Source organism: Megalops cyprinoides, chromosome 9 (assembly GCF_013368585.1).
Source record: "Megalops cyprinoides isolate fMegCyp1 chromosome 9, fMegCyp1.pri, whole genome shotgun sequence".
Lineage (NCBI taxonomy): Eukaryota > Metazoa > Chordata > Actinopteri > Elopiformes > Megalopidae > Megalops > Megalops cyprinoides.
In genome coordinates this window covers 6,230,030-6,253,160 of record NC_050591.1, presented here as the reverse complement: position 1 = coordinate 6,253,160, position 23,131 = coordinate 6,230,030, and the positions used below count along the sequence as shown (strand labels likewise).

Below are 23,131 nucleotides of genomic sequence, written 5' to 3'. Positions count from 1 at the left end.
CTCACTGTGCATTAAATACATGATTCAAAGATATCCAGGAGCGTTAAAAGGCTTAAGTTTAGTAACATTTCAGTTCAGTTCATTTAGGCCAGCTGTCTGTATTTAATCAAGAGCCTTCAGATTTTTTATTTTATGAACATTTGACACATTCATATTTTGGAAACCCTTTTCACCATATAAAATCCCTTGGACTACAGTGGACTATGCTTTTTTTTAAAGACACAAGGGGCTTCAAAGGTTTGAAGCACCTACACAATCTTATTTCATATTACTCTTGCAAATAGTTAATTGGAAAAATGCTCTGTAATCTGATATTATGGGTATAAAATATGATGTCTTTGTTATTACAGTTTATACCTAGTGCCAGACCCAAAGAAGACTGTACAAAACAACAGAAAACTGGTTTCCACATGCAATAGTCAACAGTCAAAATAATCAAAATGTACTGCGTATATATTGCACTACAATCAGATCAGAATTACAGGTGTGGAACTCCATCAGAATGGATTAGCCTATTGCAGGTAGGTTTAAGCACCATAATTCTATGACTCATGAAGCCACACAAACACCTACCTGTATGTACCATCTCTCAGTTTTATGGCTACAAATCATCTTTCAGTTTATTAATAAATCTCCACTGAACAGCTTTCACCAAAATGTACTGCTCATGTCAGCAATTCTGCCAAATTCTGGCATTTTTTTCAATGCAGAGACACATAAACCTGACAGTATGTGATAAGTTCACCACTATGCTGGCATATCGATATGTATTTATGCTTCATTTTCAGAAACAGATTATTCATATTGAAAAATTCAATTTAACATAATCTCTAAAGCACAGCCTTGTGGCTAGTAATGGTATTGCAAGAGACACTCAAAGAGAAAGAAACTGAATTTAGGGGAAAATACAGCAGACACACACACACTACAAATAATACCTCCATTAAATCTCTGCACACTACCAGAGAAAAGTACAGCAAGTATGAAATGACCAAAGTAAAGCAGGCCAAGTACCATTTACCTCTCAACCTAGGGGTCCAAGTTCAAAACTCAGACATGAATATCACTCCGGCTCCTTATCAAAGCAGAAATAGGCACAAATCCCTCCCATCCAAGCAGGTTTGTTCCACAGATTTGAGGAACAGACACATTTGCATGTACAGCAATAACACATGAGGACCATTGCAGATTACAGTCCTCTCCCCGCAGCCAGTTGTGGGTTAGACTGCATTCAGCACAGCCGGCCAATACGCACGCACGCACACAGGTAAGCTTAGTGCACCTGCGCCCTTCAACATCTCTGCTGCTCCCACACATACACTCCGCAGGCATACCACACAAACGCACACACTTTTTGGTTCATTACACCTTGAGCCACTCCAAATCCCCTTCAGACAACACTCTTGTCGGTTCCCTCGTGTGCAGGACTGAATACTGCTGGCCAAAAACTCACAGCGTGGTGGCACCATTAGCTGCAGGCCTTAAAGCAGGCACCAGCAGGCCGAAGGAAGGCCGTCCGCGAACATGGAGCAGAGAGCGGTGGCATCGGCTTTCAGTCCACCTCCTGCCAAAAAAAATCAGTCGCCAAGAAGAGCAGCAACACCTACAAGCCAGCCGGCTAAGAACGTGACTAGACAAAAATAAACTTGCATCAATGATCGTGTGGCTATTATTCTGTGTATAAAAATAATGTATTTGGAACAGCAAGCTCACCCTAGAATACTTCACCCTCTTGCAGTCTATTTCTGAAGCTTCACGCACGCATACGCACACACACACCTGGAAATGCAGAGAAGGATGGAGGATGCTGCAGATCAAGTGTAGTCTTGTGAATTGGATGTGTAAAATCTGCATTTCCATCAGCGACACCCAAGTGCACGGCCACACCCAGACACACAGATATATACATGGGACAGAAGTGTATGTTTGCAAAACAGACATTGCTTAAGTTCATGGATAAATAATCTATTTAGAATGGCTTCTTCTGCCTTTTGTTTGCATAAAAAGGCCAGGTAATAAATTTCACAAAAAAAAACCTTAGATTGGTTGAGAGGACGTATCTGAATAAGTGTGTCAATGCTTAAATCTACCTGAAGACACAGCATTCCATTGCAGGCTTATAGCCTTACACGCAGCAACAGACGGGGCCCACACACAGCAGAGGAAGATGGGGTGAACTGGTGTAGTCTGGGAGGCTTCCTTGTAAGAGCAAGTTCACATTCTGCGGCCCAGTTTTAAATACTTATTTCATTCATTTTTCTCCCCTCTTCTATTACACAGTAAAAATCACCTGAGTTCAGCCAGAGCTTGTTTGTTTGGAGGGCTCTCTGCATTTCTCTGGGGGAGGGGGGGGCAAGTCCTGGGGGGTGGGAGGTACGAAACATGGATAAGGCTCTGTTGGCGTGTTTCTCGCCCCCCCTTCACCTCCTTCTCTCTGTCTCTCTCTTACACACACACACACACACACACACACCCACAAAGCCAGAAACCGAGTGACATTCAGCTCCATTCCCAGCCCCCAATTGCACATGCACACTTATCGTTGTCATTATTTGCAATTTAACCCCTGCCTTTATCATCTCTGCAAATAGATTTCCATTTCCCCAGTGGTCCGACCCTCCCACCCCAAATTCATAAATTCGTTGTTAAAACAGAACTTGATTCTCAGGTCCACAGTTTCGAGCACATGGCTGTTGCTCCGTGGCCTCCAGGCCAGAGGGGGCACTGCGTTAATCGTCAACAGGCAGTTTGTCATTCAGCTCCAGCTGACTATCCTCTGGTAGTTCCTCACTCTTCCCAGGCTCCTGCAGCTGCTGTCGTCTCTGCACCTCAGCCTTCAGCGTCTCCAGGTCCTTTTGGCTGTGGAGGAAGGTGTGGATGAAGAGGTGTACTTGAATAACAATCACACTATGAAGTGGTGACTAACAGGAGTGTGTGCGATGGAGCTGTGATGCCATATACTTCCAGCCTGGGGACTCACCTGAGGGGGATGAAGATAATGCCATTGATGATGTTGAGTTGCTCCAGGACACTCGCCATGCTAGGAGCTGTGAACTGCAGAGCAAAACACCACCCCCAGTGTCAGAAACTACAGCCAGACAGTAACACACACAGACACACAGACAAATACACATACTCACACTCATTCCATTCACTAAAACACAGAAACATACACAGACAGAAACGAGAAGCACGTATGCATGCATGCACGCACACACACCTTTAGCGGCATGATGCTCGCATTAGAGCCGTTCTTGTAGATCTCATTCATGGTCCTCTGCAGAGCCACAGCCTGCTGGGTTAGGTGCTTCAGGTACTCCGAGCTCTCCTTGGTTTTCTCATGGCTCTCCCCCACCTGCAACGGAGACGCACCCCTCAGAGGTCAGAGGACACACTCAACGGCCTGTCGCTCGCAGTACGGGCTGATGTCAACTATTTGCTGTTTAACTGTCACTCTCTCTAACTCTCTGAGGTCATCTGGTGCTCCAGGTGTGCCCAATTCATGAGGGGTAGCCTCACAAACAAACCAATGTGCCCTGTATTACACCACAGTACCCTACTTTATACCAAAAATGTTTTAATGTTAAATATTTCAGAACCCAACTTCACCAGAGGAGCACACGTAGGAATCTCAGAGTTTGTTCATTTTTATAAGGTGTGGTGAAAGAGAGGCGGTGTGTCCAGGAACCTGGTTCTTGTAGATGGTGTATCCATCCTTCTCGTGCTGCAGCGCGGAGCGAAACTCAGCCTTGCTCTCGTACACTCGCGCAACCAGGTGGTGACTGCAGGGGGGCAGAGAGAAAGCATGCGTCACAGACAAATCTGTCCCCGGGGTAACAAAGGCATGGCAGAGAGAGATCCGGGCCCTGTCCCACACCGGTGCAGGACAGCACTGGGTTTAAAACCCGACTCCTACTACAGGTGGCCTGCTCACCTGAGGGCCACCTTCAGAGAGCGTGGCCCATGGTACTTGGAGTTGATGGCCAAGGCGTTTTCCAGGAAGCGTAGAGAAAGGTCATACTCCATCACTCCATGCAGTACCAGGCCGATGTTGCTCTGTATAGCCACAAGAGGGAGACAAACATCTATTCAGTTTGGTCCTGGGGATCCACCATGTATACTGGTTTTCCTGCTATCTGAGCTCTCTTAATTAAGATTGACCGGGGTTATTAGGACTGAAATGGTTTACACTGTTTACTTTGTGGAAAAAAAGGGTGTCATCTTGTCATTTGCTGGATACAATCTATTTCAAATCTGAAGTGTTAAAGTCAAAGCATTTCATTAGAGCACTGACCTGACTTCAGGCCTTGCTGAAGTGAATGAGAAATAATGATCGAACAACAATACCCCTCAGAACTACCAACAGCCAGTGCAGTCTTTATGCACTACACAGAACAACACACAGCAAACTGGTGCCACGGCAGCAGTGTGGCATCATGGTAAGGAGCAGGGCTCAAAACCAGATATGTTGCTGGTTCGATTCCCCACTAGGGCACTGCTGTTGTGACCTTGGGCAAGGTACTTCAACCCACAATTGCCTCAGCAAATATCCAGCTCTATAAATGGATAATATTGTAACCTACAGCAATGTTGAAACCTATAAGTCGCTCTGGATAAGAGCGTTCGCTAAATGACAATAATGTAATGTAATGTAATGTAACGTAACGTACATCCAACAGCGCCATCTCGGGGTGGTCCTCCCCACACACCAGGAGCATGAGGTATCGCGCGCGGTAGAGCAGCCGCAGGGCAGTGGACAGCTGGCCGTTGGCAAAGCAATACAGGGCCAGGTGCATCTGCGGAGAGGAAGTGAGGGAGGGGCAACGGTGACTACTTCCTGTCAAGGCCTGAGGCTGAAAACAGGAGGTCAGACGGCACACAGACTTACGTATTCCTGTATGGTGTTGGGGTGCTCAATGCCCAGCACCCTCTCACTCATCAGCACCGCCTTCTGCTGATTGCTCAGGGCCTGCCAAAAATGGAAGTAACACACACATACATTGTCATCACGGTTACCATGACTCATCAATGAAAGATGACTGAGTATGAAGAGAGACCATGAGGGTGAGGGCGGGGCTTTGGCCGAACGTGAGGGTGGAGCCTGTGGCGGGCGTGTCTGACCTCCTGGTGGTCCCCCATGATGTAGTTGAGGCGGGCCAGGAGCCGCAGGCAGGCGCATATTTCCACGTGCATGGCGCCGTACACGTTGTTGAAGAGGTTCAGGGCCTCGTTGATCAGCTCACAGCCCTCCTTCAGGAAACCTGCACACAGACACCCGTGTCACTTCCTGCCAAAGGCACCCAGGTGGAAAAAGCCACAATATTCTGGACCAAATGCCCTAGTTATTCACAGAACAGAGAGGGTTCAGCACAACAGCAATGCAGAGTTTGACCACGCAAGCCCTTCCCCCAGCACAGGAAGAGACCACAGCGCCCGATCCCTCTGAGACAGCGACCACAGTGCCTTCCCTTGCACAGGGTTTGACTGTAGCGCGTGCGGTCGGGGCAGTACCTTGCTGGACCTTGGCCTGGCCGCTCTGGAAGAAGTGGAAGGCGTCGGAGGCCTTGGGGTTGACGTGCTTGACCACAGGGAAGATGTTGAGGATGTCCTCCTCAGTGAAGGTGGGCTTGTGCCGGCTGTCGAAATTGTACTCTTTAATCAGGATCTGCAAGGAAGCAGAGCACCGGTCAGCCAACCAACCAGCCAGAGCAGAGAAAGCGGGAGGCGGGACAGGGAGCAGGGGCTGGGGCAGAGATATTAGGGAGGGCGTGTTGGTGGATGGTGGGTCACCTGGATGCCAGCTTTGACGGAGATTTCTCTGAGGAGCGTGATCTTCTGTAGTCCGAACCTCTCCACAGCCTGGTCCACACTCTCGCTGCAAACACACACACACACACACACACAGACATACCCCAGTGAGACACACAGTCACTGGCACAGGGCGGCAGAGCACAGAGCCTTCACTGGCACTCCCTCACTCACCAATGCAGAGTGAAGTGGTAGTAGCTCTGAGCCTCCGAGGCGATGTTCTTCCAGAGCTCGCCCGGGGTCAGGCTCGCCCAGGCCGTGTTGTCCCCTCCCCCCGGGACCCTGTTCCTCCGGCGCCGGTTCTTCCGGCGGGACACCAGCTCGTCGGCCGGCAGGTGGGCCACCGCGTCAGGGAAGGAGCTCAGGAAGCAGTTGAGGAAGTGGCTAACAGCAGCAGACAGCGCAGACAGCTCCACGCCCTGGAATAGCACACACTGCCGTCTTACTGACTGCACACACCCGTCGCTGATCAACATCATCACGCTAACGCTACAGACAGCGTCATGCTAATGCTACAGACAGAGTCACGCTAATGCTACCCACAGCTCATTAATGCTCCCAACAGCGTCACAATATCACAATGTCACTACAGACAGCATCAGAAATTCCCGGGGGAACTCACCTGGAGGTATGTCTTAAATATGTGTTTTGCACATCTTGTAATCAACTCGCTGATTCCAATTTTCTGGAATACACAAAATGAGAGCGAAAGAGAACATGAACGAAATATGATGAAACTAGGCTCTTTGTCTCTAGACAGCGCAGCTTCTGTTCCAGTTTATTTGAAATCTGCTTCCTCCTCTGATGAATCCCTGCTTTATCTGTCTCATCTCCACCTCTCTGCTTTACACTCAAGCACACCTCTGGTAGGTAAATCCCGGGGAAAGGGTTTCTGTATCAAGCATTAACAAACATGCACAGAATGGTTTGATCAATTCAACCACAATTTACAGAAAAATTCAAGATGATATAGATTTTGAAAAAGAACTATGCTGAAAACTGCTGACAGTTTTGAGATGAGCCCAAGAGGCTGTGTACGCAAGACTCTGTGCTGTGTGAGGTTACCTCCTGCAGCTTTGGTGTTCAATGCGTGTCTGTTGGGTTTCAACCCAAATGGAGTTATGTCTTTCACAATGTAACATCCTACTGAGTGACAGAATCATATATAACGGGATTTCATGCTTTTCAGGTCAAGTGATGGGCGGTAAAACCCACATAAAGGTGGTCCAGCTGGACCCTGGCTGGGGTCTTGTCAACAAAGTCCAGCACGTCGCCAAGGTAACGGATATTGATGCCACGCTGGTGGAGGGCCTCGGTCAGCGTCGCTCCATCCATGGGCAGAGCACTGTGGTCCAGGCAGTCCTTCACCTGCACACAGAGGCATACAGATTCCATATACAATGGACACCAGATCCAAGGACTAGGCATGGGGAGTGGAGAAGGGGTCAGAAGGAATGTGGGAGGGGTTACGATGAAGGTGGGAGGAATTATGTGTGAGGCAGGACTATGGGAGGGATGATGAGGGAGATGGGAGGGGCTGGGCATGATGGGACAGGGGATCGTAGAGAGTGGGCCGGAGATTCTCACCAGGGATGGGATCTGACAGGAGAGCAAAAAGGCAGCAGCATCTTTTAGCAGCTGTTTCTGTTTCAGGATGTCCTCAGAGCTGTCGTCAGGGAAACGCACTCCTGCCACAGAACAGAGGACAGCATGAGAGCGAGGCCAGAGAAACGCAAAGACAAACACACACACACACACACACACACACACACACACACATATACACACACACACATCCCGACCACACACCCATACACAGAATGATGCAGACTACCTCTCTGAACACTACCTGGGGAGAAGATGTCCGGGTTGAAGCGGATGTCAAAGGAGGTGAGGCTGATGGAGCCCACAGCCTTGCAAGCATTCAGAACCACCTCTCGGCTCCTGGGATCTATGGACGGTGCGCGAGGAAGAGGAAGATGAAGGAGAGGGCATTAAGATCACAGCTACAAAGAAACACCACACCGCCGTTCTGAATGGCCCAGGACATACACTCCACCACCAAAACAGGAGATCATTTCCATCAAAAGCCCAGAGCCTGTGTGAACACCACAGTTAAGAGAGACTGGTACCCCAGCCATTAGACAGGTGACCCAGTGATGAAAGGGAACCACACAGATGTTAGAGGACTACCACCTCAATGTCAACACTGCTGCTGTCCACATTTACCAAGACAGACCCACAGAAACCACTCAAAGAAGAGACCCCCCCCCCCGACACACACCCTTCATTTCACCCTGAGTGACCAGAATTCACAAGGGGTTGGAGGTTAAGGATTACCACTTCCAAAACAGGGGTGAATGTAAGTGTGTTCAAGTGAAAATGGGCCACTGAGCATGCTGATTGGAGCAGGCCAAGGGCCAGAGCATGCTGATTGGAGGAGTCAAAGGGCCAGAGCATGCTGATTGGAGGAGTCCCTCTGTCCCCAGCAGAGGCAGGTGTGAGGCAAGGCCACACCGCGGAGTGGAGACACACACTGTACCTGCCCATACCTCGAGACACCTGCAGAGGCCAGGCAGGTGAACCTTCTAACTAGAGAAGAAACTTAAAATGACTACAGGTGAACCACAATTTTTTGAGGCAGTTCCTAGGTGCAGTGCTGCATTTGCTCCCCAGTGAAACATACCACTTCTTATAAAGGTTCCCACCTTAAGAAGACTTGGATTAACTCAGTCAACGAATTGCAATCCAAACTGATGGCTAACTTTAATCTACAGTAATATATAAAGAGTGGAATCTACAGTAATAACTGTCATGTAAAGAAGGCATTTTGTCCCACATTAAGATAGACTGTTGCCCTCTTTCTGGCTCTACTTCCTTGGTGAGAAGCTGTGAATATCTGCACAGCTGAAGATGGGCGACTAGTCGATTAAGAGATAGACCAGGAAGTGTACAGCTGTGTCTGCGTCTCTCCACAGCGGATGCGGAACCCTCTCTCGCTCCCGCTCTCCTTTCGGTGCTCGCAGGACGTACCAATACCCGTTCCATCTTCCGCTGCTAAGGCCTCGGCCAGCTCTTTAGCCTGGGCTAGTCCCGGGATAGACTCCTCTGCCTCCTTACCCTCCAAGGGGCTCTCGCACTCCCCGTTCTCGGTTGCCGTAGCAGCCGGGGCGGAAGACCCGTTGGCGGCCGCCGGGGTAGGGGCGGCCTCGGTGGGCGGAGCCGCGGGGGGCTCTGGTTCCGCACTCGCGCTCTCCGCCTGAGGCGGCGCCTCCGCTCCACCGTCGGCCGACGCCGGGACGCTCTCCGCTGACGCGGGGGCGGCCCCTCCCTCCTCCAGGGCCGGCTGGCTCTCCGGCGGCCCCGCCTTGTGCTCTTTGCTGGCTTTGTGCTGCATCAACTGCAGGGCGGCCATCTTCATGAAGAGGAGGTACCTGCAGCAGGGGACAGGGAGGAATAACATTGCTGTCACTCACTGCGCTACACAGAAGAAGATGCACACGGCAGCGTGGCATAGTGGTAAGGAGCAGGGCTTATAACCAAAAGGTTGCTGGTTCGATTCCCCGCTGAAGCACCGCTGCTGTACCCTTGTACTTAACCCAGAGTTGCCTCAGTAAATATCCAGCTGTGTAAATGGATAACATTGCAACCTATGTAAGTCCTTCTTGATAAGAGTTTCTGCTAAATGTAATGTAGTGTAAGGTAATGATGCTGTGCAGACTGCACATTAATCAGTGCAGGCTTCTGCCAGTACTTTATTTAACCACCAGATGGCAGCATTTTTGCAGGCTTGCGCTACCTGTGCTCCACAAAGGCTTCGATGAGCTCCTGGCGCAGGCAGGCCAGGCGGTGGCGGTGCGGGCGCGGGAAGCCGAGCCGCTGGCTCTCCGGGGACAGCTCCTCGCCCTCCACGGGCAGGAAGTTGAGGTCGGGGGGGAAGGTGCGCAGCAGGTCCAGGATGTAGTGGCGGCCGTCGTTACCCACGATGCCCTTGCACTCGACGGAGGAGCAGAGCTCCACGGCCTCGTCCTTCTCGTTGAGCACGGCGTGGCGCTGCACCTTGAGCGGCCGGCTGGTCTTCTCCAGCAGCTCCAGGTACTTGGGGTGCGTCACCACGGTCTTGCCGAAGTCGATGGAGCCGTAGACCACGCTCTGCTCCTGCTCGCGCTCCAGGATGCCGGGGATGATGGACTGGGCGGTGACGCGGTATCCGCGGTAGTCCACCACCACGGTGCCCAGCGTGTACAGGCCCTCCACGTCCACGGCGCCGTACGCCCGCACGCCGTTCAGGTCGTTGGTGGGCGCGGCGTGGGCGGCGCTGTCCCCGCCCAGCTCGCGGTAGTGATCGCGCACGTCGAAGCCCAGGCTGAAGAAGATGTTGTTCCAGATGAACATCTGCATACGCGTGTCCTCGCCGGGGTTGATGGCCATCACGTTCCCGTCGATCACCGCCATCGCCCCGCGTGTGGCGGCCGCCGCGAAGTCGCTGTGCACCTGCAGGGGAGAGAGAGAGGGAGAGAGAGAGTGAGAGATGGAAGGAGAGAGGGAGAGACAGGGAGAGAGGGAGAAAGAGAGATAGAGAGAGAGGGAGATGGAGTGTGTGTGAGACGGAGCGAGAAAGAGGGAGAGAGGGAAGGAGAGGGAGCACAGTAATGCCAGGAGAAGGGCTAACAGCCTGGCTATCAGCTCAGTATGCGGCCACAAGTCCCAGCCTGAGGGACAGTAAGTACCCTATTCTGCAAGAGAGACACCTTTTGGGAGAGACAAACCTCTCAATCCTGATAATTGAGGGAAAACTGCTATGCTACCAGCAATGGCTAGTCTCTCTTAGGCTGACATTACTGTAAGCAAAACTTACTGAGTAGCTGCAAAAAGGGACCAAAAGCTGGAATGTCGATGTATATTTTAGTGTGTATCTGCTGTATTATGAGTGGTTGACTTGGGGTGTTTTACACATATGATTGTCACTACAGTTGAGTATGTACTACTCTCGCCCTTCGCTACAATGTTCATGCATACTGAATTGTAACTTCTGCTAAACTACACTGTAAAAGATCATGTTAACAGAGAGAGAGGGGACTGTGAGAGTGGGCAGAGGTCATGGTTCACTGGGAGGGGAGTGGGGGCTGCTGCCACCTCACCTTGAAGATGGCTCTTTCTCTAAGCAAACGCTCCGGAAGGTTCTTGCGTGGCAGCTCTCGGGTCGTCTGCAGCTCCTCGTTCCAATCCCGCGTCTGCACACAAACACCATGGTCAAACTCATCACAGTCATGGTCATGGTCACGGTCACGGTCACGGTCACAGATCTACTATCCTCATGAACTCACCTGTCCGGGTATGTGCTCCTCGTAGCCGAGGCGGGAGGTATAGGCGTCCTCCGCCCTCACACAGTCCATGGCGTGGTCCACCTGTGGCGCAGTCCAGCTATACACCTGGAAGGGCGTGGCTATCCTCTCAAAGGGGTGTCTCTGAACCCTGCAGGGGGCGGAAACCACACAGCCAATCAGAAAAGCAAACCTCATGAACACAGGCCAGTTTCCCCTGGGGACACGGTGCCATTCCAGAATCAGTGATTTATCTGAGGGAGCTGCTCCCTCAGCAGCCCCAGTGGGGTAGCGCTGCCAGAGGGGGGCGCCACTTGCCTCTTCCTCTGCAGGGCGGTGAAGTTCCTCTTGAAGGTGGGGCTGATCTGGCTGAGCAGCTCCACCAGGGAGTGGCTGAGGAAGCTGGGGTTGGCCGGCTTGGGGTTGAACGTGTAGGTGGTGGACCTGAAAGAGACAAGCGGATCAGAGCATGTGGGCTCGCCTGGTGGGGGATCATGGGACGGCTGGGATGGCGAGGGAGAGGATGAGAGGCCACTCACTGGTTGAGGTAGAATCCGCGCGTGGAGGCGGTGACGCTGACGTGCCGCTCCTCCATCGTCACCAGGTACAGGTACATCAGGTCGCCGTGCATCTTCCTGTTGCCGGGCGGCGGGTTCCACCCGCTCATCGTCAGGACCTTCAGGCACTGCAAGGGCTGCCCCCAGGATCACCCAACCATACGTGTTACCAGGGCAACAGAACACCACCCAGGACTACACACCCCCAGTCTGCAGCCAGTCTGAGCTCTGCTGTATGGGTTAACAGCAGGCAACGGAGGATTAAAACGCGTCTTTGACACACGGTAAAAGCGCAGAGAGGGAACAACGGCCCTTATTCACTCACTAGCACACCAACCTGCTGTGTAGCAGGCACTCTCTACCAAATCTTTCGCTACGTACCAATAAGTACGCAGAATGATTCACCTGTGAACGTGCTTCTGCGTACATGTACACAGGTATTTTTGCTTTCATAATAAATCCTACAACTTTCAAGTCCACCTACATGACAGTGCATCACGTGATCTTGACTAGCATAATACCTAAAACGGCCTGAAAACAAATGAAACATCTGATAAACGAACAGCTGTGTTACTTAGCTGCTTGTAGGCTGTATACCCTTATTATTACCTACCACGCTTTCTAACGTGAACTCCACTAATAAGCTCTGTGCCTTTTATTTTGCAAAGAATTTTGGGACAGGAAACATGACATACTTTCTAGATAGTGTGTGGCTGATACATTCTTCTTTTTTCAGCAACTGCAGTATAAAAAGCAGGTACTTCCAAGCATATCATACTATCTGCACTATCATGTGTGAATGTACCCAACGGCACATGTACCTGCTACAACAACAACACAGTATTTCAGTGTCTATGAGCTCTAAATCTGGGTGGCACCAGACTAACTAATGTGCTTACTAATGTATCTTCGCACTGGTCAAACTACACTGACCGTAGGGTGTTTATATGTATGGTATCTATGTATCCCTGCAGCACTATACTAACTGTTATACTTTTGTTGTACCCTTGCAACAGAGTGGCACTATGGTAACTGTAATGGATGTAATGTGTCCCAGCATGACTGCGGCTCCGGCTCACCTTCCAGTCCTTGTTCTGAGGCTGCAGTGGCACTATAGGGCGCTCCTTACTTCCTGGGAGGATGTGTTCTGGGGGTGTGCAATCGATCTGCTCCAGCTCGCTGCCCTTCTTCCTCTTCCCGCTCTCTGTGGGGGGGGGGGGTGGGGGGGGGTGTCAGTTTCTCCAATGACAGGACTGTAAGTGCATGACGTCAGCGTCGATCGTGCCCTCACCTCCCAGGTCCCCGTCGGTGAAGACGCTGAGGAAGGACAGCGAGTTGCAGTCCACTCCGTTGTAGGCGTCCGAGGGGTCCAGGCTCTTCAGCAGGTCTCTGATGTGGCGGACGTGGATCCGAGCCTCACGCACCGTGTAGGGCTCTGCAGGAGAGCAGCCGCCATCAGCCAACACGCAACCAACACACAGGCACGATGGACGCATACCCAACACACACACGCACACACACACACACACACACACACACACACACACACACACACACACACACACACACACACCCACACACACACACACACTCAACACGCACCCAACACACAGGCACGATGGACGCATACCCAACACACACACACACACAGCACACCTGGTTGGGGCAGGGCGCATCTGGACAAGGCGGACATACCTTCCACCACCTTCAGCAGGGAGCCCTCCTGCAGGCCATCAATGGACTTGAGCTCAGCGAAGTTGTCCAGGACGTTTCCGTCCAGCTGCAGGGAGAAGCAGGTGCGGTGACAGGTGTCCTCTCTGTCCATTAGCACCTGGTGGATCTCCTGCACCATCTCCTGGGGTGACACCTGAGGAAAGCCAAGGCATGAGGTGAGATAAGCTCCTCCCCCTCAGTATAACCCTCTCTGATAGGTTAAACTGATTACAGGGGTGGCAGGAGTACCTGCAGGTCAAAGGGCTCTGTGCCTGGGGCTTGGATCTTCACAGTGAAGCCTGTGTCCTGGATCACTATCACTTCCTGTTCGTTGGCATCCTCCCCTTGATCCGTGTCTCCACCCCCCTCCTGCTTAGACCCCGCCTCCTCGGTGTGATCATGTGACCCATCCCCATTCATCACTGTGGAGTCAGAACTGTGGCCTGCAGGGGGGGAGAGGAGGGAGAGACAGTTACAGTATTTTCTGTATGTATGTATGTATGTGTCCCAGGACTTACATGTCCCATGAATACAGCACAACATACATGTATTGTATTCTTATTCCCATCTATTGTAGTGGTTGTATTTCAATAGATTAAATACTGTTTACATTATTGCTTTAGTCATACTACTGTTGATCGTAATTCCAATAAAGAATCATTAAACTGAATATAGACAAAGAGAGACAGGTCGGAGAACATAACCCATTACATAGGAGTGCAGTATGGGGTCCACACAGTGTGCAAAAATCTGCTAAAGGGATAAGCATCCTACAGAGACCGTTTGTGCAGAATTCTGTAAAAATATAGTAAATATACAAAGCGAAACAACAGTAAATGCATGTAGGACAGAATCAGGCTGGTTGCTGTTGATAAGGAACATCCTCAAAACAGTACTAAAATTTTGTATGCATCTACAATAAAGTTCCCATAACTCTTTGCTATTTAAAGTACTTAAACTCTCAACTCATGAGCTAAGAAAAAAGACCCCCCCCCTCAGTCAGCTGGCTCTGAAACTAACTAACCAACAGGTTTCAGAACAGCACTGCAAACCAGCAATAATATACAGTAACCCACTATTAACCAAACTATAAAGTAAACACAAATGTCATATCTGCAACTTTGGGACAATGGAACCAAACCACAAAGTAAACATAATTGCCAGAGATACAAAGCAAGGCTGTATCCTGACTGAGAACAGGCTCAGTGACCACACCCTGGCAGCTGAGAAAGGGGGATACAGAAAGTCATGGTTACCAAAGGAAAAGTGGATATGTGGTCACTGTGAGACAGAAGAGGTAGAGGAGGGGATGGACTTACTGCTTTACTGTGAAAAATATTTCCCAACAAATAACCAACTGAGTGGCATATTTACCAAATCACCCCCCAACAGCCACAATGGAATAGCTCAAGCACTAATAAAATGATCTCATCATAATAATTACATTATAATAATCTTATAATAAGCCAGTTTATTTCCCGAAATGACCCCCTGGTGGTGCCTGTGAGCACTCCCTGTGCCAAACATTCGCCAAACAAGTCAGGTCAGCAGCACGGCTCCAGGCCTTTACCTTCCCCATCAAATAATGTTCACAGATCACAGTTCTCAGCTGAAACTCATTTAACAGATTTTAACCACTGTATTGAATATTTGTATCCTTGCGGCAGTGTAGCATAGTGGTAAGGAGCAGGGCTCATAACCCAAAAGGCTGCTGGTTCAATTCTGCTGCTGTACCCTCAGGCAAGGTGCTTCATGCAGAACTGCCTTAGAAATATCCAGCTATATCAATGGATAACATGTTAAAAACTGTAACCTATGCAAGTCGCTCTGGATAAGAGCGTCTGCTAAGTGACAATGTAGTGTAATTTGTGCCATTTCTGGCATGACACAGAGAAAGAGATAGGAGTTTTAAGGGCGTGGAGATTTTCAGTCCATGGCAAAAAAGGACATGAAAAAGCAGTACCTTTCCATCACTACAGAGTCCTGCTGCCCCACAAGGTGTGATCAGCCAGGCTGCTCTTGCATGCCACTCACGCACACACACATCCTGGCGACCTCAGCAGCTCCTCTGAAACACAGATTCACACACTGCACCCCGCAATCAATATCAGCCACAGGATTAACACCTTCTCAAAGTCACCAGTCCCCTCAACACGGTGTCACAGCACCCGCCATCTGGAGTTTGACAGACACAAGTGAGGTCTGAGGTGGAGGGAGAGGCCCCTTATGAGCCCTGTATCACGGGCATACTGGAAATGCACTGAGCAGCAGGCACCGTTACGGAATACTCTTCAGAATATTCCACGGGGGGACAATTATTTCCGCAAATTAAAATTCACAGCTTCACAAAGCAGCAAAATCCTTCCGCTCCCTCCTGGTCAGTCAGGTTTATGTCTCTGTGTAGTCGGTGAAGCTGCAAGGCCTCTTGGTGTACAAATGAGTCTCTTTGGATCTCTTCAAACCCTTAAAGCCAGAGCTTCTGAGTCTCCTTTACTACCAGTGGGAGGAGCCTCTGATAGTCCTTCACTACCAGTGGGAGGAGCTTCTGGATGTCCTTCAGTGCCAGTGGGAGGAGCTTCTGAGTCTCCTTCAGTATCACTGGGCAAAGTTTCAGAGTCTCTTCAGACACGAAGAACACCAAGTCAGGAGGAACTGGGTGACTGCGCGGAGCAGAAAACAGCACTCCCTCTGGTAGAAACAACTGCTGCACATTTTCATCACTTCTGCAGGCTGTGGCCCACTATGCACACCCTTACCCTCGCTCCGTTTAAGCCAGTGAGCCCGCAGGTGTACACACAACTGTTATCCTGGGCAGAAGCACATGACTCCAACTCCTACAACAGACACACAGGATTGGCTGAGGTCTGGCAGCCTAGACATTTCCATACCCAATCAGAGCCTCCGAGAATTGCCCTGTGGCCCTGTGGGCAGACCCATGATGTTCAGCACCAGTGGACTCCCTTGTTCCTGAAAACCTCTGCCAATCCTCTTCCTCAAAGCTTTGGCATGAGCTGAGGGGAGGGCACAGATGCAGTAACTGTGGAAAAACTCCGCCCCTCGCTTCGCTGATGTCATACTCCATAGCAGACTGCAGCTTCAGGGTCACACCGCCCCAGTCTGCAGTGAGGGGCAGGGTCGCTTCACACCCCCTGCTGGCCGTCCTTCACACTGCCAAGGGCATGAGCTTCTCAGGGCTGCAGGGAGGGGGCAAAGCTAGCCACCAGAGACGTCAACCGCGAGGGTGCGCCTCCCAGTGCGTGTGTACACTCGTGGGTTTTGTGAGTGTGTGTGCGCTTGTGAGTCAGAAAGTACGTGAAAGCTCCTTTAACACAACTGCGCTGTTCTGATCCCATGGTGAAAAATCTGAGAGCGTGACACTGTTTATTTCAGCCGAGTTCACACACTGAGAGATTTAAGGGGGGGGATTATCTTTTTGGGACTAGGAGGTTGTCCTCTGCAGACCCTGGGGAGAATAGATGAGTTTACCCTCCTACAGCCCCGCCCCCCCCTTGCACCTTCTTCCACCGTTGACCACCTCTTTCCTCTTAGCAGTCCATTCAATCCTACCACACACAATCCCACAATCCCCCCCCCCTTCCCACACACCCCAGCAGCTCCCTTTCAGGTCAGAGTCAAGACACTAAGCATTTAATAATAATAAAAAAAAACTGAGGCAGCAAGAAGCAAGAGAAAATCTCACAGATAGCAGATAATGAGGTCCCAGTGAAAGCACTCAGCCCCTGCCAGTATCAGAGACAGACAGTGAGGCAACATTGAGATCTTTAGGGACTGCAATCCTGTATTGCACAAGCCCTATTGAGTAGGTAGGTTATAGCATAGTGGTAAAAAGCAGGGCTTGAAACCAAAAGGTCAGTGATTCGATTCCCTGCTAGGACACTACTACAGTACCCTTGGGCAAGACATTTAACCCAGAATTGCTTCTGTATAAATGGATAACATGTAAAAAATGTAACCTATGTAAATCACTCTGGATAACAGTGTCCGCTAGATGACAATATTTTTTTAGGTTTCGGAACAGAAGACCCTTGTGCCTCTAAGCGCAGTCCAAGACCTTCCTGACCATCTCCTCTGAGCCTGCAGATTCGCTGTAACCAGGCTGCCAGTTTGAATTCATAGCCAAGTCTGATGGCATCTGCACAGGAAGGTTCCAGAAACAAGCCTTTCACTCTTTCATTCCAAACATGACAGATGTGTCTACACAGGGAGCAGAAATGTAGCATACCTGAAGCACAAAAGAATGGCTTTCAGATACAGAAGAGAGACTCTCAGCACAGTGGCTTACAGAGGGATCTCTAATTCAGTGGTTTACATTGAGATTTCTACTGCAGTGGCTTGCAGAGAGATTTCTACTACTGTGGTCACAAGTCAAAGTCCCTCTTATTTATATTCAGGTCTGATTCAACCTTTGTCTGTCTAAAAGAAGAGAGCACTCACACATTCACACTTTCAGGCTAACCAGTCAAATGCTGAGAACAATGTAGAAACACCAGAAATTACTAATCCTGGCAAACAGACTGGAAATTGCTGGTTAATACGAAACAAGCAGCTGTGAAAAGCTACCAATCCAAAGTTCACCCATGAAAAGGCGTTTATGACAGCTGCACTTGACACACACTGAATCCAAACCAGATTCCTACCCTTTGCTATTTGTTGGGGGGGGGGGGGGGGGGGCTATTGTTCACAGTGAGGCCCACAGGCACTGATGCAATTTCACTTGCTTATGAGCCTCAATGGTTTTTACCAGCATACTCACCAGAGCTGTCAGACACTAGTGTCAGTTTCACTGAGGTTTCTCCCTACCTTCCCACCGGTCAGTGATTTCATATGCGCCCAAAGTCATGTTTTCAATACTATTCACCTTTTAACCTCCACGCTGACCGGTGTGGTGTCCCTCACACAAATCAGCTGTAAGGAAACTGGGCCACAGGTCAGACGAAGGAAGGAGCCTGACCAAGGGTCAAAGAGGAAGCAGGGTCATTCAAGTTCAGTGCAGAGTCAGGACCTGGGCGTCACTGTGACAGACACCGCGCCGAGCCGGTCCGCCTCACAGCAAAGGGAAAGACTGTGACACCGTCTGCTGCCGTGACACTTGCTTTGCATCCAGCACTTGGCAAATAAACCCGAATCAATGGAGAGCAGGAGGGTCAACTCTCCTGCACTCAGTCAGACCAATCAATATCGCCTCCAAATGCCACTTTTACCTCCATCGGCACTGTTAGTTACACAATAACCATGCTATCTACTGGGAAATATGTTCAAGTGTCAGTCAAACTGTGCAGATTTAACAGCCCTCAGACAGAGTCAGAGACAATCCACTGTAGTATGTGACAGCAAACCTGCCTATTGTATTAGAAGACCACAGACAGGGCATTCAAAAGATAAAAAAAAATGATACATTTGTTTTGCAGGATGAATTATCCCCGAACTGTAGTTAAGTGATTTAATCAATGCTGTAATGGATTAGAGAGTTAGAGAAAGGCCTGATTACTTCCTCTGTGGAGAGTCTGCCTTGTGTGGCTGAGTCTCCCTCACCCACAGTTTCAGCTCGTGGTCAGCTTGCTTTGACCACACATTCATTCATCAATAATGCCCCAGATGGACGGCACTGAAACCAAAGGCCCATGGACCCAGCAAAGACTGCCAGAAACAGGCAGCTAACTCAGAGAGAGAACCAAACTAGCGCACTGCCAATGCAAATCAACTAACCTTTGAGATTTTATGAATAAGGAGTGAGAATGGATTACTTTTTGGTGATACTTCGACATGTATGATCCTTTCCGCACTACTATTAAAACTCAGCTCAGTGACAGAAACTTATTGGAGGGTGATCTCTTCAACAGATGGGATTATAGGTGTTGTTTCTTTATAAAATCATAAAATAAAACAACTCTTTAAACATTTTATCATCTGCAACAGTTCAAAACCAGTCTTGAAACTGACCATTTTTCCTTGTTTTGTATACACTTCTGGGTAAATGAGAATTTTTACATTTTTATAAAATATTCACATACCTGATAATCTCTGCACAATCTATAGCAGATTAATCACAGATGTGTGTAACCGAACTGATGCCACGCATTGGATTATGCAATAATACACAAATTTACGACTCCTGAGAAAGCGGCACATTGGACAGCAAGCATATAGAGGAGTAATAAACAGCACTGCACTTCAAAATGTTACAGTCGAGTTTCAGAATGGGGAAGAAGGGACCAGAGAGAGGAGTTTCAGAATGGGGAAGAGAGGACCAGAGAGTGGAGTTTCAGAATGGGGAAAAGACGACCAGAGAGAGCAGTTTCAGAATGGGGAAAAGAGGACCAGAGAGAGGAGTTTCAGAATGGGGAAGAGGGGACCAGAGAGTGGAGTTTCAGAATGGGGAAGAGGGGACCAGAGAGTGGAGTTTCAGAATGGGGAAGAGGGGACCAGAGAGTGGAGTTTCAGAATGGGGAAGAGGGGACCAGAGAGTGGAGTTTCAGAATGGGGAAGAGAGGACCAGAGAGTGGAGTTTCAGAATGGGGAAGAGGGGACCAGAGAGAGGAGTTTCAGAATGGGGAAGAGAGGACCAGAGAGTGGAGTTTCAGAATGGGGAAGAGAGGACCAGAGAGTGGAGCTGATGTTTGAATATATTTATCCTGCAGACAGTTGTACCCAGAGCAATTTATAGAGCATAAAGTAAATACTGTAAGTGCATATAAAAAGAACACATGATCAGTACACACAGCAGCACAACAACCTGTACCAGATGTGATGATCAAAACATCAACAACAGCCTCTATTCAGAGTATCCACAAAATTAAATTGTGGTCAACCAAAATAAGGAAAACTACTTAATTTCATAAATGTTTCATAAACCTGCAGTGCCATTAGCCGTCCAACTTAAACAAATTTAAGTTTAAAACATAAATACTGCGCGAAGCCACATTGGAAGAAACTGGAGTCTGAAATCCATGTGACATTTTTGTAGCTGCCAACAGCTTCGTCTCCTGTTATGCTATGGCTAACCTGTGACCTCGGGCTGTGGAGGGTCACCTGTAAGGTCTCACCTTACTTATCCTTAATCAAACAGTCCACATGCCCCTCCTCCTATTGTAGGCTGTCGCACGACTTATCCTGACGCCATAAGGCAAGTGCAAGGCGCTGTCAGCTTTGATTGCTCGCTGGCAGCCATTTCTGAGCTAAACTGAGTTAAAAACGTTTACCCGCGAGAATTACGCAGTACAGACAAACAAATGCCTACACATCCATCTGGATACATTTCCCTTAGTACGTCTGCCGTCTTTGACAAGAACTGTAAAGCTTACAAATTAGCCATGCTAGTGTCTTGCCAGCTCCAGTTATCGCTCCAGTTAATCCTAGGGGTGAAAAAAACAGCCAGCACGATGACAGACAGCAAGGTCATTAATGCCCCAAAATGCATGGGGAAATGTCTAGAATAAACTACATCTGAGACATAATACAGAATGATCGAGAGGCTAACTGTCAGTTATTTTGTTACTGAAGGAGCTGCCTTTGGAATGAGGAAGGAGACACCCCGGAGGAGCAACTGACAGAACGGTGTCACTGATGATCCTCTATCGAAGCAACAGGGAAGGTAGCTTATTGGGATCGCTGTGCATGAGCAGGAGTTGTGCAACTTTACTGTTGGCCCAAAAATAACAGGTAGCTACCTAGCTATTCCACAGAACCAAGCGTGATCGAATACATGTCCACACGATGGAGTACGTGACGCTTTCCCACAATATAAATGATGTTACTGCCAGACTGTGGCTAAATAACTTTGATGAATGACACTTACCCAGTGTTGACTTTCCTACTTATTTCGCTAGTATAACCTTCCCTCACCGCACACTCACCATGACTTTAACCGATAGGCGGCTTCCGCTTCCCGGTCACGGAACAGACAACCTCTCTAGTTCAAACGAGGAGGGGAAGCCAGGAAGACAAGCGCCTGAACTGGCAGGGTCAGTGCTGCCTTCGTCACATCGAAAACACTTTGGCAGCATTCCAGCACTAATATAGTGTAATTACGGCAGTGTTGTATCCTACGTTCGGCACATGTTCTTTATAAAACATATTTATGAAAGTTGTTCTCCCCCGTTCTTCCACGAATTGTTCAGTTCCACTGAAGGTGACCTTCAGTTCATCCGTGCACGCACGCTGTTACGGCACATGTGTGTCGGTGTGCGGTTCTCCGCTGCGCTTTGTTTTGACATAAGCATTGCCGTTGGCGAGCGTTTCTGTGCGATCTTCTATCGTAAGATCGCGCTGACAAAGTGTGCGGCCTTTGTTGTGATACTTATTTATGTTCAGGGCTTACGCAGTTTCTTCAAAACCTCGGACTGTCAAATGCCACTAGCCACCGATTTACATGACCAGCAAAGTAGCCTGCTCTGCGTTGTCAAATTGGCCGGACACCTTTACCTAACCAAGGGCAAATGGCTATGTAACAAGCTACTTGCACAGCGGTCAGCTACACTGCATCTTAATAACTTTAACTGTTATCATGTCAGGACATGCTCTGCAAATTAACTCGTACCCACTTAGCCATAGACAGATTTCTCCCCGTTACCGGGTAAAGAAGGGAGCTAACCAGCTAAGGATGCCAAGTCTTGGCTATTTTAGCGACTCCACATATGATGATGGGTTGGGAGAACGGTTCACATCATGGATTAGAATTTGAATCGTGGTTAGCTAAATGTACAAAGACACAATCAGCTTGCTACGATTGCAAATTTAGCTGCGTGCAACTGCATAACCCCTCATGCAAAGACAATCCGCAGCCAGTTAAATATATCTAGTTAACTAACGACAGATACCTTAACATTGGGCCAAGTCGGCCTGCTCAAGACATGTCTCGATACCTAGTCTACACACCGAGCTATCCACATTCCCTTTGGAAATCAGCTAATCGGCTAGCAGTCTAGCTATAACAGGGAACAAGGAAAATAAATACCGTTATAAAGCTAGCTACATGTAATCAAAAATGTGTGTTGACTTATGCAGAACAAGTATCCTAGCTATTACAATAATACATTATGAAACACACGTTTTCTTGCCGGCTACATACCACAGGCGCAGGGATCCTTCAGCGACTCCTTCATGGTATCTCTGCTGTCCGGCGTCTCACCTTCCTCTGCCCGATCATTGGTATTGCTGGTGGGCACTGTCGCCGGGATGTCGTCCGTCTTGCTCACCATGATATCTGCGAGCTTGTCTTACACGTCTCTCAACAGAAATGTGTTTCAGCTCACCGTATTCAGCTCGAGTACACTCACGGAAACTACTCTCCCCAGGAAGGACACAGCACCACTTAGCAACCCCACGTGGTTTCTCCTCCTCTTGACCCCTTTGCCTTTGTATCTCTCCCACCCCCAAAACAGTCTGACTATGGAAAGCCTCATGTACCAAACAACGCTTTTCGATTTCCAAAATGTAGTGCAACCACTTCTTCTTGTTCATAGTCCATACGTCTGCAGGTCCTATAACATGATCAGCTGATGGCGATTCATGAGAAACGCGGGTAGTTTTGCTGAAAATGATCAATTCTTTGTTCTTCACCTTATGTGTATGTACGTAACTACATACGGCATGTACAAACACCTAAATTAAAATGATTGTGTTACGTGCCAGGCTGTAGGCATTTCGATATAAGTAGCGTGTGAACACTCATGTGAATAGAAGTTTGAATAATGAGCGAGTCGAGGAGTT

At 49.1% G+C, this 23,131-nt stretch overlaps 1 protein-coding gene across 3 annotated transcripts; it reads right to left on the bottom strand.

The window, feature by feature from the left end:
* Nucleotides 1–2,351: 2,351 nt before the first annotated feature.
* cluha (clustered mitochondria (cluA/CLU1) homolog a) lies at nt 2,352–22,740 on the bottom strand. 3 transcript variants are annotated; one of them, XM_036536263.1, is made up of 26 exons: nt 22,491–22,740; nt 13,652–13,845; nt 13,385–13,556; nt 12,981–13,124; nt 12,769–12,893; nt 11,672–11,826; nt 11,451–11,576; nt 11,136–11,283; nt 10,950–11,042; nt 9,608–10,302; nt 8,842–9,242; nt 7,658–7,759; nt 7,396–7,496; nt 7,024–7,176; nt 6,431–6,493; nt 5,983–6,227; nt 5,791–5,875; nt 5,512–5,665; nt 5,122–5,261; nt 4,889–4,969; nt 4,671–4,796; nt 3,935–4,056; nt 3,689–3,782; nt 3,221–3,355; nt 2,981–3,054; nt 2,352–2,859 (listed from the first exon to the last, which is right to left on the bottom strand). In XM_036536263.1, exons 1-26 carry the CDS (start codon nt 22,618–22,620, stop codon nt 2,730–2,732), a joined length of 4,188 nt encoding a protein of 1,395 aa, XP_036392156.1. In that variant the 5' UTR covers nt 22,621–22,740; the 3' UTR covers nt 2,352–2,729. The 3 variants fall into 3 exon arrangements, with proteins under 3 accessions (XP_036392156.1, XP_036392157.1, XP_036392158.1); XM_036536264.1 differs by having other exon boundaries at nt 8,929–9,242; XM_036536265.1 differs by lacking the exon at nt 22,491–22,740 and adding an exon at nt 21,219–21,288.
* Nucleotides 22,741–23,131: the final 391 nt, after the last annotated feature.